Source organism: Orycteropus afer, unplaced genomic scaffold, assembly GCF_000298275.1.
Source record: "Orycteropus afer afer isolate SDZICR_OR568_19922 unplaced genomic scaffold, OryAfe1.0 scaffold00772, whole genome shotgun sequence".
In the NCBI taxonomy this organism is placed as follows: Eukaryota; Metazoa; Chordata; class Mammalia; order Tubulidentata; family Orycteropodidae; genus Orycteropus; species Orycteropus afer.
The window spans coordinates 203,344-217,971 of NW_006922359.1; the positions used below are offsets into that span (position 1 = coordinate 203,344).

Here is a 14,628-nt window from a genome sequence, read left to right on the forward strand (position 1 = left end):
CTGTCTCTATCATCATCATTTAGCTACCTATCATCCGCTTTTCTATCTATTCTACCTTCCTTCCTTCCCACCTACCTACCCATCATCATCATTTGTCTACTTATCATCCATGTATCTATCTATGTATCTATCTATCATCATCTAGCTAGCTATCATCTAATTTTCTATTTCAGTCTATCTACCTGTCTGTCTATATATCTGTCTACCTTCCTTCCTTCCTTCCCAGCTATCATAATCATCTACCTACCTAATCATTTATCTTTCATCTAGGGAGAGGTCTGTGTTGGAGCCAGATATTCAACCATTGAATGAAAAGTGTAAGGGACTCATGAAAAGGGATGAGGCTCCTGGCTAGGGGAGGCAGAACTGCATCAAGACACCTGCCACCCATATCATGAATATTTTCACACCTCACGTGTACACTGAGCAAGCTGCAGCATGCCAGGGAGCTTTTTTGTTCTTAGTTGTCGTTGAGTCAGCGTTGACTCATGATGAGTCCACGCACAATAGAACAAAACACTGCTTGGGCCTGTGTTATCCCCATGCTTGGTTGCAGATCAGACCCACAGCCATAGGATTTTCATTGGATGATTTTCAGAAGTAGATCACCAGGCCTTTCTTCTTAGTCCATCTTAGTGTGGAAGCCTCACTGAACCCTGTTTAGCATCACAGCAACACACACGCCTCCATTGGTGTTTGCATGGTGGCTGCACAGGAGGTGCATTCACCAGGAATCGACCCAGGTCTCCCACACAGAAGGCAAGAATTCCCCCACTGAAACACCCTGCCCTCTGTAACAATATTATCTATAGATGGCAACAGTCCTGGCCAAAACAAACCAGTTACCATTGAGATACCACCAGCTCTTAGCAACCCGTGTGTGTCAGAGAAGAACTGTGTCCCAAAAAAACATTTTATGGGACTCATACACTGCTGGTAGGATCTCTGGAAGCAAAGTGCCTAAGGCACTTGACTGCTAACCAGAAGGCTGGTGGTTCAAACCCACCAGCCACTCCTCAGAAGGAAGGTTGGGCAATCTACTTCCGTAGTGATACTGCCTCGGAAACCCAAGGAGGGGTCGCTATGAGTCGGGTCTGGTTTGAAGGCACATTACAACAACAACAACATATACTGCTGGTGGGACTGTAAAATGATACAACCACTGTGGAAATCAGTATGTGATTCATTAAAATGTTGGAAATATAAATACCATTTGATCCAGCAATCCTATTACTAGGTATATATCCTAAGGAAGTGAGAACCAGGATACGAGTAGATATACGCAAACCCATGTCCATTGCAGCACTATTCGCAATAGCAAAGAGATGGAAATAAGCTGAGTGTCCATCAACTGAGGAATGGATAACCAAACTGTGATACATACACACAATGGAATACTATGCAACACTAAAGAATAATGTAGAATTCATGAAACACTGCATGACATGGATAAACTTGGAGGATATTATGCTGAGTTAAATAAGTCAATCACAAAAGGACAAATATTGTGTTAGTCCACTATTGCAAAAAGTCAAGGAAAGGTTTATATATGAAAGGAAATTTTCTTTGTTGGTTATCAGGGAGGGGTGGGGAGGGGAGAGAAAATTCCTAGATAGGTTTTATATATATATGCCAAAGATTATTATTTGTTACCAGGGGTAAGAGGGAGGAGGAGGGGGAAAGGGGAAGCTTTTGTTTGTGAGGCATTGAGTTTATGTTAATGGTGGTGGAATTTTTTGGAAAAGGACAGCAATAATGATGGCAGAACATGAAAAAATGTCATCAATGTCCCTGAGCTGTCAATGGAGAAGTTATTATGTTGGTGAATGTTTTCATCACAATAAAAGTAAAAAAAGAAAAAAAAAAAAATTTCATTTTGCTGTTGTTGAGAATATACACAGCAAAACATACACCAATTCAAGTTTCTACATGTACATTTCAATGACATTGATGACATTCTTTGAGTTGTAGAACCATTCTCACCCTCTTTTTTTTAGTTGTTCCTTCTCCATTAACATAAACTCACTGCCCCTAACATTCTTTTCATCTTTTGAGTTGCTATTGTCACTTTGATACCATATGTTGTTGTTGTTGTTAGGTGCCGTCAAGTAGTCTCCAACTCATAGTGACTGTGTACAGTAGAACGAAACACTGCCCGGTCCTGTGTCAACCTCACAATCTTGCTATACCTGAGCCCATCACTGCAGCCACTGTGTCAATCCATCTTTTTGAAGGTCTTCCCCTTTTTGCTGACCCTCCACTTTACCGAGCATGATGTCCTTCTCCAGTGAATGGTTCCTCTCAACAACCTGACCAAAGGGGGTGAGAACAAATAGGTAGTTCTTAAAAGAGCATAACGCTCAAGGCAGACTTTCTTTCTTTACTGGTTAAGATAAACCATCATTTGGTTTTAAGATGACTTCTGGAAACATTTCTGTTTTAAGCTTTAAAGATTATCTCAAGGCAATAATTTCAGGTGTTCATCTACCTCCCATGGCTCCAGAAAGTCTGGAGTCTGTGATCATTTAAAATTCTGTTCTGCATCTTCCCCCTTTGGATCAACACTCTTCCATAGAATCTTTGATCAAAATGTTCAGTAATGAGCACCTTCCAGTTCTTCTGGTCTCAGGGTAAAGGAGGCAATTGTGGAGGCAGTTAGCCATACATTCCTTTTCTTAGGGGTTTCAAGGGCTTATGTCCCAGAAGTAGAATGCTAGGTTTTTATTCTGAGGCACCTCTGGTAGATTTGAGCCTTCAAACTTTCAGTTAGCAGCTGAGCACATTATCCATTTGCTCAGTACAGGAACTCCAAAGCACTAAGAAACTGAAATTATTAACTCCTCATGGAACAGATGAGGAAACTAAGGGTCAGAGATGTTCAGTGAGCTGAGTTTTGAAGTGTGGGTGCGGAGGACAGCAAGGAGGTGACCTGTTCCCTCCCTGGGAACCCATCACTACTAACACCTTTGTTTCTGCCTTTAGACCTACCTGGGCATGGGCAATCAGACTCAAGTCTCTGAATTCGTCCTCGTTGGCCTCTTTGCACAGCCCCAGCAGCAGCAGGTCCTCTTTGGTTTATCTTTCAGCCTGTACCTGATTGGGGGTATAGGGAACCTGCTCACCCTTTTGGCCATCATCTCAGACCCTCAGGTCCACAGACCAATGTACTTCTTCCTCAGCAACCTTTCTATTCTCGACATCTGCTTTACCTCCACCACTATCCCCAAGATGCTGGCCAACCACCTGTATGGCTGCACCACTATCTCCTTCCCAGAGTGCCTGGTCCAGATGTATTTCTTCATAGCCTTTGGGACAGCTGACAGCATCCTTCTCTCAGTTATGGCTTTTGACCGCTACCTGGCCATATGCTGCCCACTGCATTACATGGCCATCATGAATACACTTTGGTGCACCTTGCTGGTGGCAGTACCCTGGGTCTCAGGTAACCTTGTCTCCATGGTCCATACAATCCTGATGAATCACCTGTCCTTTTGCTCCAATAGAATCCCACACTTCTTCTGTGACCTCAATGCCTTGATCAAGCTCTCCTGCTCTGATACACAAATCAACGAGATGCTGGTGCTGGTTCTCGGGGGCTTGGTGGTTTTGATTCCTTTTGTGTGCATCATGACCTCTTACACACCTATTGCTATGGCTGTGTGGAAGGTGCCTTCAGCCCAGGGGAAGTGGAAAGCGTTCTCCACCTGTGGCTCTCACCTTTGTGTCATCATTCTTTTCAATGGGACTATCATTGGTGTCTACTTCAACCCCACATCCACACACTCCACTCCAAGGGACATGGCACCCACAGTGATGTACACTGTAGTTACCCCTATGCTGAACCCCTTCATCTATAGCCTGCGGAACCAGGACCTGAAAGGTGCCCTCAGGAAACTTCTTGGAGGGAACCATTTGGCTAAATCTCTCTGAAAACCCTATTTAGATGATGGTCACACAATGTGATCAACGGAATTGTATCACCATGTCATATACATGAAGAATGTTTAACTTTTAAATCTTATATTATCTATATTTTTACAACTGAAAAATCCTAGGAAGAAAAAGTCTAAATCATCAAGTAGAATTTAAAAATAATAATAATAATAAGAAGAAGAAAAGATTCAATTGCTTTGAAATAAACAATTGTTTCCCAAGATTAGAACTCAGGGTTGTTTTTCTTGGTCCATAGACACACGTTTCACAACTCTAAAAAATTTATCCCCTTTGTAATACTTTTTGTCCTTCTGACTGTACTCTGAGAAAGTCTCAATTAGTTGCTACCATGTCTTTAACACCTTCTATATAACATTTCTTTTGAAAATGACATGTGGGTCTCAGGCTGACAGTCTTCAGCAGACAGCAGCGTTGGCTAGAATTTAAACAACATTCTTTTATTTTCATGATATTCTCTTCTTATTCTTATCTTTTGTTTTGGTTGACATTCAGCTGGGAAAATGGAAGACATGCTCTAACTGGCAAACTTACTTACGCCACGTGACTCTGGTTTTCTATTTATGGTCAGTTGTTTGCTCCTTTTGGGTCAGCTCTAACTCATGGTGACCCCAGGTACAACACAACAATATGTTGCTGGTCCTGCCCCATCTTCATTGTCACTGGTATGTTTGAGTCCATTGTAGTAGCTGCTGTGTATTTTGAGTGCTTTCCAAATCAGGGAGCTTATCATTGAGCATAATACCGAACAGTGTTCTGTTGTGATTCACAGGGTTTTCATTGGCTGATTTTCGGAAGCAGATCACCAGGCCTTTCTTTCCAGTCTGTCTTAGTCTGGAAGCTCTACTGAAATCTGTCTACCATGGTGACCCTACTGGTATTTGAAATACCAGTGGTATAGCTTCCAGCATCATAGCAAGATGCAAGCCACCACAGTACAACCAACTTTCAGATGGTGGTGGCTATTTATGATTTCTATTTACAGTAGTGATCTATTTATTCATAATGAAAAACTTCATAGGTTTTAAAAAACATTCAAGTTGAAAGAAAATTATTGAGTAAATAATAGCACTTCTGGTGCAGATATTTGCCTCAAATAAATTGCCTCAAATAAATAAGTAATGGAGACACTGAGCTAAATAGATTGCCTGTGATCAGTCAAGAGTGGAAAGATTAGAATATTCTTCCAGGACTGGCTTTAAAATCAGACAGGACTTCGGTTCAAATTTCCCTTGCCCACTAACAGGCTGGTGACCCTTATCTACTCATGTTCCCCACGTGTGAATTTTGTCTTCATAAAATGGGGACCATTCAATCTTTCCTTCTAGTCTGTTGTTGTGAGTCAACTAACTTTAAGTCTTAGTGATGCCACTTTTTCACTTGTAAATTAGGGTTGATAATGCCACCAACCTCCCCTGGTGTTTATGAAAATGACAAGAATAAAATGTGAAACATTTATCAAAGGCTTGTTGTTGTGGTTGTTATGTGCCATCGAGTCAGACCCGACTCATAGCAACCCCTCCTTGGGTTTCCGAGGCAGTATCACTACGGAAGTGGATTGCCCCATCTTCCTTCCGAGGAGTAACCAGTGGGTTTGAACCACCAGCCTTCTGGTTAGCAGTCAAGTGCCTTAGGCACAAAGGCTTAGTACATAGTAAACCAGTTGCCATCAGGTCAACTCAGATTCATAGTCATCCCATGTGTGTCAGAGAACCCTGCGGTTTTCAAGGCTGATTTTTTGGAAATAGATCACCAGGCTTTCCTTCCAAGGGTGGCCTCAAGCCCCAATCTTTTAGTTAGCAGCCTAACATTGAACACATTAACTATTTGCACATGGGAGCTTCTGTGGCTCAAAAAAGACATTGTAATTTCAGGAAACTAAAAAATGTATTTTAAAAAAATTTATTGTGCTTTAGGTGAAAGCTTACACAGCAGATTAGTTTTCCATTCAATAGTTCATACATGAATTGTTCAGTAACATTGGCTGCAATTCTCGCAATGTGTCAGCATTCACCCTAAAGATATATTTTGAATGAAATATGCCTGGATTGTCCGTAACATAGTATTTTTTTAAAAAATAAGTGTTGCAAAGTTATTCAATAAACTAATTTTTAAATATTTCAACTGAAAAAAAATGGAAGACACTGAAAAGAGACCCTGGGATTTGAGATTTTTGTCAATTTATGAGAAGCAGTAGGTTCCACACAGAAGGAAACATCAACACTGCAAAAATAAAGATCACATTGTGCTTCTGAGAATTAAGGTCAGCCTTTGTGCCTCCTCCCACCAAAAAAAAAAATAAAATAAAAAAAATAACCTCACTGCCGTTGAGTCGATTCCAACTCATAGCAACCCCTCCTTGGTTTTCTGAGGTGGTATCTCTACAGAAGTAGATTGCTCAGTCTTCCTTCTGAGGAGTGGCTGGTGGGTTTGAACTGCCAGCCTTCTGGTTAGCAGTCAAATGTCTTAGGCACCACACCACCAGAGCAGTGCTTATTTTTAAAGAAAGAGTTTGGAAGGAAAAAAAATAAATAAATAAAGCCCAAACTCTTTGCATGTGACTTTGCTATAAAGCAATTTATTTTTATTTTTGAGGTGGTCCTTGCCACAAGTTCTACAACATTTACTCCTGGAGATCTCTTTTCAGCCAAGCAATAAATTGGCTTATAAAATAAATAATATCACCCATGAAGAATGTGCTCCCTTAAACAACAATAATATGAAACCAAATGGTCAATCTTAACCCAAAAGCAAAGATGAGAAGGCAAGTAGGAGCCAGCAACAACCCAGGTTGGCTTAGGTATTTTGAAAGACAAGAATTGGAGGAGGAGCCAAGATGGAGACTTAGGCAAATATACTATCCAGACCCTCTACAACAAAGATTTGAGGAGACAAGTCAAATGGATAGGGCTGATAATACCGGAACCCAGTGCTTCAAAGGAAAGAATAAGGAAGTAGATAAATACCAAAGAAAGGAACAGACTGAATGAAAGAGAGAAAAAGGAGAGATGTGGAGTGGTAGCCAGCACAGGGAGGCCATGTTGAATTATTGCAAGCAGCATTTTGATTGGAGCAGGAGCCAGGTAACTGGCTCTACTCACCCAGAACTGCATCAGCACCCACATCAGTGATCATTGATCAGAGAGGTCTTCCCTCTTCCCCCTCACTTTTTTCCTTCCTTTTCCTATTCCCTTTTTATTTTTCTTCTACTTTTCTGCAGCATTCAGGAGCCAGCAACCATATCAAACCATACCCACCATACCTGCTGCCCTATCCACTGGGTGAGTGCCACCACCCACTCCAGCAACACTGTATCAATGACAGATGGTGGCCTTCCCAGCCTCCCCTCTGCTGCTTTGCATGACCAGCAATCAGAGACTTGTGCCCACACTCCCACTTGCTACCAAATCCACCCAGAAAAGGATGGTGAACACCCTAGTCCTGCCAAACTAGTGCCCAGAGTATATTAAAGCATACCTGCCCATTTTCCCAGATATATTAAAGCAAAACAAAATGTCAAGGAGAGGCAAGGATATACAATCAATAAATGAATACATTAACACCACAATGTCTCAGAGACAACAAACAACTTCAAATCACACACACACACACACACACACACACACACACAAGACACAGGGCTCAAAGAAGTGATCAAAATACAGGGCCTGAAAGTCTTCCAGAGGAAGAAATGCTATTATAACTACCTGACAAGGAATTCAAAAGATTTATACTTAGATACCTTCAACAGATTTAGAGCCAGATCAAGGAAAACATAGAGAAAACTCTAGAAGAATTCAGAAAAACAATACAAAAATAAACTGACAAAATAAATTAAAAATTAGAAGTCATACAAAACAGCAACTAGAAATCCATTGATATTAATATTTCAGAAATAGATCATAGATTGGAAGGGCAAAGGAGTAGAATTGAATCGATGGAACACATAATTAGCAAAATTGAAGACAAATCCTTAATACTAATCTGTTAGAGGAAAAGTCAGAAAAAAAGGAATGAAAAAATGAAGAAAGCCTAAGATTAATGTAGGACATCATCAAGAGAAAAACTTAGGTGTGGTCAGAATTCCAGAACAGAAAGAGACCAAAAAATAAAACCACCATATAATTTTCTGTGCTGAGCTTATATTGTTTATGAAATTTGTTATTTCATTTGTTGCTACTGTTTTAGTATTTATTAAATATTTGTGCCTCTCCTCTTTTTTATTTTGATGTAAAAGTTCTAATTTTCTTTGAGGTTACTCTGTGGTTTATTATTTTCTTCTCAATTTTAGAACAGTCTGTTCTATCTTGCAATTGTCTTGACTTCCTCACCATTTGGAAGTTCTGTACTTAACACTGTGTATTCCCTCTTTTTGGTTTATAGTTGTCCTCATTTACCAGTTGATGTCTCTGGTTCCCCGTTTACAGTCTCATAAGTTTATTTTACTTTGGATTCTTCTATGCCTGGGTTGGTTTCTGGGTGTTAATCATCTGTTGTCTGGTGTTATTGGTTCTCTGTCCGAAGGACTTTTAGTATCTCTTGAAAGGTTGGTCTTGTTTTAATGAATTCCCTTAACTTCTGTTTATCTGGACATGTCCTAATTTCACTGTCATATTTGAGGGACAATTTTGCTGTGTATATAATTCTTGATTGGCAATTTTTTTTTCTTTCAGGGTTTTATATATGTCATCCCACTGCCTTCTTGTCTGTATGGTTTCTGCCAATAAAGCAGAGCTTAGTCTTACTGGCTGCTCTTTGTATGTAACTTTTCATTTTTCTCATGCTGCTTTCAGGATTCTTTCTTTGTCTTTGGTTTTGGTGAGTTTGATTATGATATGCCTTGGTGATTACTTTTGGGGGTCTATCCTCTTTGGGGTTTGTTGAATTTCTTGAATGGATATCTTCTTGTCTTTCATTATATTAAGGAAGTTCTCTTCCAACAAATCTTTGACAATTTATTTTTTCTGTTGTTTTATTTGTCTCTTTCTGTTCTGGAAGTCTGATCACATGTAAGTTATTCCTCTTGATAGTTTCCCACATGAATCTTAGGCTTTCTTCATTTTGTTTAGATTTTTTTTTTTTTTTCTGATTGATCCCTTAACAAAGTAGTATTGAGGGCTTTGTCTTCAATCTCACTAATTCTGTCTTCCATTGATTTGATCCTACTCCTTTGCCCATTCTATGTGTTATCTACTTCTGGAATTTTAGTATTAATCTTCTGGATTTTGATTTGTAATTTTTCTATGGTTTCTAATGTTTTGTTTATGTTGTCAGTTTGTTCTTGTATTGTTTTCCTAAATTATTCTAGAGTTTTGTCTGTTTTCCTTAATTTTGTCAGTGATTTTCTTGATCTATCTCTCAATCCATTGAAGGTACCTAAATATAATTCTTTTCAATTCCTTACCAGGCAGTTCCAATGCCAATTCTTCCTCAGGGAGGCTTTTGGGTCTGCATCCTAGTCTTTATTTTTACTACTTGATCTTGCTTCTTTGTGTGAATTGGGATGGTCATTTGTCTCTGAGACATTAGGATGTTGTTGTATTTATATTTCTACTTTATTTTCTATGTTAGCAGCACCTAGGTACTCACTACCTGTCTCCTAATGATACTTTATTATCAGTAATAACAAATATTGATCTGCAGGTGGGTACATAGGTAGACAGGATAAATGATGAGGTATGTCTAGGCAAAATAAGTTTGGCAGGTGATATTTCTAGATATGTATTTGCATGTGCTACAAGAATTTCCATATATATAACAGAGTTAACAAGTGGCAAAGTTATAACTTCCTAGACACAGCCAAACACCCTGAGGTAGTGAACCACTAGGCCTTGAGACATAAGTAAATTGTAAACAACCTTCCTAATCCCTAATCTTTAAGAAAATATGCAACACTTAGCCAGTCTCTAACCTGGGAGAGAATGTGTAACATAATAGTCTTTGACATTGTATTGGTCCTTGTTGTGTGAGGCCAAGTTGAGAAAATCATATATAAACTATAGACTTCTGCTCACTTAGTGAGAAGACAGAGACAAAGGGATCTCTCTCTAGTTGCTTGCTCTCTGTGAAGACCAAGGACCTGCTGAGACACCTTAGACCCTAGCTACAAGGGACCTCTGCTGAGTTTGAGCCACATTAAGTCTTTTTCCTGAAACCACTCATCAAATGTAAATGCCTAAAATATAGAGTTGGACTCTATCCACTGAACAAACATTGAAATTGTTAATTCTAATTCTCTAGTTCTCTGGTAGCATAGTGGCTAAGACACTTGCCTGCTAACCAGACGGCTGGCGGTTCAAACCCACCAGCCACTCCTCGGAAGGAAGGTTGGGCAATCCTACTTCCGTAATGATACTGCCTCGGAAACCCAAGGGGGGTCACTATGAGTCGGGGCCGACTCGACGGCACATAACAACAACAACAACAGTTCTAAATTAATGTCTTGAGGTCTTACTTGTATGCATTGTTGTGACTATGCTGCAGTAAACAAAATGAATTTATGCATGACAAACTTGAATTTTTCTCAACATATTTTAAAATAAAATTCATAGGATAATTATCATTCATAATGGTTAAAAATTCTCAGAATTCTCTAGGCAAAAGAACCCATGACCATATATAAGGTTGGCAGATGACATTTCTACATACACATTTGTATTTGCTATAAGAATGTGCATATAAATAGAAGTAATGGGGGGGGAAATTATAATAACATCTTAGCCATAGCCAAACACCCTGAGGGAGTGAGTTGTTGGACCTGTGGGCTCAGGACCGTGGATGCATGGTACATCAAGCTCAATTGGCATACCATACTACACAAAAACATTGTTCTATATCCTACTCTTGTGAGTAGTGACTAGGGTCTTAAAAGTTTCCAAGTGGTCATCTAGATGGAACAATTGGTCTCTCCTTGTCTGGAGCAAAGAAGAATGGAAAACCAAAGATGCTTGGAAACAATTAGTCCAAAGGACTAGTGGACCATGTGAACCTCAGCCTCCATGACCATGAGACCAGAACTAGATGGCACCTGGCTACCACTGTCAACCACTCAGAAAAGGATCAGTGAAGTAGATGCTGGATAGAGTGGAACAAAACTGTGGAACAAAACTCAAAATCAGAAAAAGACTAGGCTTACTGGTCTGATAGAAACAGGTGAAACTCCCCAAGACTATGGCCCTGAGACACCCTTCAAGTCTGGAATTGAACTCATTACCATGGTTTCCAGCAAAACAATAGACAGGCATACAAGGTGAACATTTATACCAGGTAGGTACATTCCTTAAGATAGTCGATCACAGGAAATCAGAAAGGCAGTATTTACACAGAGAGATAGCTCAGAGGTCAGGAATGCATCAAAAAGAAGCCACAGGGAAAAGTTAACCACAGGGAGGATGTGGGAAGAGAACTGTTACAATATGAAGATTGCAGTCTGTGTCATGAAACAAAATGCATCTGAACTGTTGCATGGAAAATTAATTTGCTCTGTAAATTGTCACCCAAAACACAATTAAAAAAAAAGAAAAAACATCAAGAAAATTATGAAAGATTTGTTTGAAAGAAAACTTTCCTAACATCATGAAAAATGAGAAAATATGCATTTAGGAAGCTCAATGAATCCCAAATAGGATAAACCTCAAAAGAAAATCACCAAAACATATCATAATCAAATTTTCCAAAATCATAGAGAAAGAATCCTGAAAGCCACTCAGGAAAAATGAGAAGTCACCTACAAAGGAGGAACAATAAGACTAAGCTCTGATTTCTTAGCTGAAACTAGGCAGGCAAGAAAGCAATGGGATGGCATATAAAAACCCTGAAAGACAGAAAAGTTACCAACCTAGAATTATATATCCAGCAAAAGGTCCATCAAATATGATGATGAAAATAAGACAGTTCCAGACAAACACTTGTTCAGGTTCCCTAGTGCTGCTCTGACAAGACTATACCACAAATGGAATGGCTTTAACAAACAGGAGTTTATTCTTAAAATTTGGATGCTTTAAGTCCAAGTTCAAAGTTCCAGGTTCTAGGGGCTGGTGAAAGCCCCTCAACCTTGCGGTCCAGCTCTGCCTTCTGCTCCTGGCCTACTGGAGCTAGAGGCATTTCTTCACTTAGGCAGCTACTGGCTGCTGAGGCTAACAAGCCCAAGGTTGACAAATAAAATGGCACAGTCCCCATGTTACCAAACCACATGGCAGGCCATTAATTCAAGTCCATTGAAAGTCCCAATAGCAGCAGAGCATGGCAGGCTGCTGAACAATGACTCAGCTATATGCAGAGTTCAAGCATGCCATAAACTAGAGACCTTTCCCAAAGCTGCTTCTTATATACGGGAAGCAGACCACATACCCAAAGCAGCTACTCAGGGGCTTGTGGTAGATCTCACCATGGAGTTGATTGCCAGTCTCATCATAGGGAATAATTACCACCAGCTGCCTAGCCACTCAACCAGGCCTAACCAAGTTGACACACAAACATCACCACAACACTAATTAAAGGAATTGATAAAAATCAGATCAACCTTACAAAAAATACTAACAGGATTCCTTCAGACAGAGAACCAACAAAGCAGACAGCAACCAGAGATTAAGACACATGATAACATCACTTCAAAATCAACCAAATATAAAAGCCATTGCCATCAAGTCAATTCCAACTCATGGGAACACTTTAGGAGACAGTAGAACTACCCCAAAGGATTTCCAAGGTTGTGAATCTTTATGGAAGCAGACTGTCTTATTTCTCTCCCATGGAGTGGCTGATGGGTTCAAACCACCCACCTTTTAGTTAGCAGTTGAATGCTTTAACCACTATGCCACTAGAGCTCTTTCATCCCAGACACAGAAGTATCAAATATAAAATAAACTTGCAAGACTGAAAATAGGGAACCAGAGATGTCTATTTGTAAACAATGATAACTACAAAGCAAAAAGAGGGAATAAATGATGTAGTTATAAAACTTCCAAACGGAGACAATATAAAGATAGAATGCACTACTTTAAACGTGGTTGTTGTTGTTGTTGTTGTTTGCCGTCGAGTCGGCCCCGACTCATAGCGACCCCTCCTTGGGTTTCCGAGGCAGTATCACTACGGAAGTAGGATTGCCCAACCTTCCTTCCGAGGAGTGGCTGGTGGGTTTGAACCGCCAGCCGTCTGGTTAGCAGGCAAGTGTCTTAGCCACTATGCTACCAGAGCTCCCGTGTAAGATAATAAATTACAGGGTAACCTCAAAAAATATTAACAAACCTTCTTACCAAAATAAAATAGAAGAAAATCATGAAGATGCAGTAGACACTAAAACAACAACAATGAAGGAAATGATAAGAAAATCTGTTAAAAAGATATGAACTAAGCACAGAAAAATACATGGAACAAAGAAACCATAGACGCCACCAAAAAGGAAAAAAAAAAAAAAAAACAGCAAAATAATCTGAGAAGCTGGACTATAGGAAGAAGAACGTGGCATCAGGATTGGAGGAAGATTCATTAACAACCTGTGACATGCAGATGACACAACCTTCCTTGCTGAAAATTAAGATGACTTGAAGCCCTTACTGTTGAAGATGAAAGACTACAGTCTGCAGTATGGATTACACTGCAACATAAAGATAATGACAACTGGACCAATAAGCAGCATCACAATAAATGGAGAAAAAGATCGAAGTTGTCAAAGGTTTCATTTTACTTGGATCCACAATCGACACCAATGGAAGCAGCAGTCAGGAATTCAGATGACATATTGCACTGGGAAAATCTGCTGCAAAAGACCTCTTTCAAGTGCTGAAGAGCAAAAATATTTCTTTGAAGACCAAGGTGCACCTAACCCAAGTCATGGTATTTTCAATCACTTCATATGCATGTGAAAGCTGGTCAATGAATAAGGAAAACTGAAAAAGAGTTGATGCTTTTGAGTTGTGTTGTTGAAGAATATTGAAAGTACCATGGACTGCCAGAAGAACTAACAAATCTGTCCTGAAAGAAGTGCAGCCTGAAACGTGTATACGGGTGGATAGACTGAACTATTAGATATGTCTGTGAAATGGGCAGTGTACCCAAGACCATGTATAGGGTTGGCAGACAGTGGTCCTATAAGTGTATTTGTATGATCTGAATTTCCAGGTGTATAATAGAGCTGACAAGGGACAAGGTTGTAGCCACTTCTTGGTCACAGCCAGCTACCCAGAGGGACCGAGTACTTGAACCTGTGGGCTCATAGTCACAGGGGACATCAAGCTCAATTGGCATAACATACTACACAAAACATTGTTCCACCTCCTACTTTGTTGAGTAGCAACTGGGATCTTAGAAGCTTGCAAGCAGCCATCTCGATACAACTATGGGTCTCTCCTCGTCCAGAGCAAAGAAGAATGAAGGAAACCAAAGATTCATGGAAACAATTAGTCCTAGCGACTAGTACACCATGCAATCCACAGCCTATATGACTATGAGACCAGAAGAACTAGACGGTGCCCGGCTACCATTGTCAAACACTCGGAGGGGGATCTACGTAGGAGATCCTGGATAGAGAGGGAGAACAGTGTGAAACAAAACTCAAAATCATTTGGAAAATAAAAGGGGGGGGACCAGGTTTGCTGGTCTGATAGAGCCTGGTGGAACCACTGAGACTATGGCCCCTAGCTGCCCTTCAGGTCTGGAATTGAACCCACACCGTGGCTT

The 14,628-nt window shown here is 40.1% G+C and overlaps 1 protein-coding gene across 1 annotated transcript; it reads left to right on the forward strand.

The window, feature by feature from the left end:
- The first annotated feature begins 2,994 nt into the window (after positions 1-2,994).
- Positions 2,995-3,930, forward strand: LOC103211688 (olfactory receptor 1361-like). Its single transcript, XM_007957673.1, has one exon. It carries the CDS (start codon positions 2,995-2,997, stop codon positions 3,928-3,930), a length of 936 nt encoding a protein of 311 aa, XP_007955864.1.
- The last annotated feature ends 10,698 nt before the right edge of the window (positions 3,931-14,628 follow it).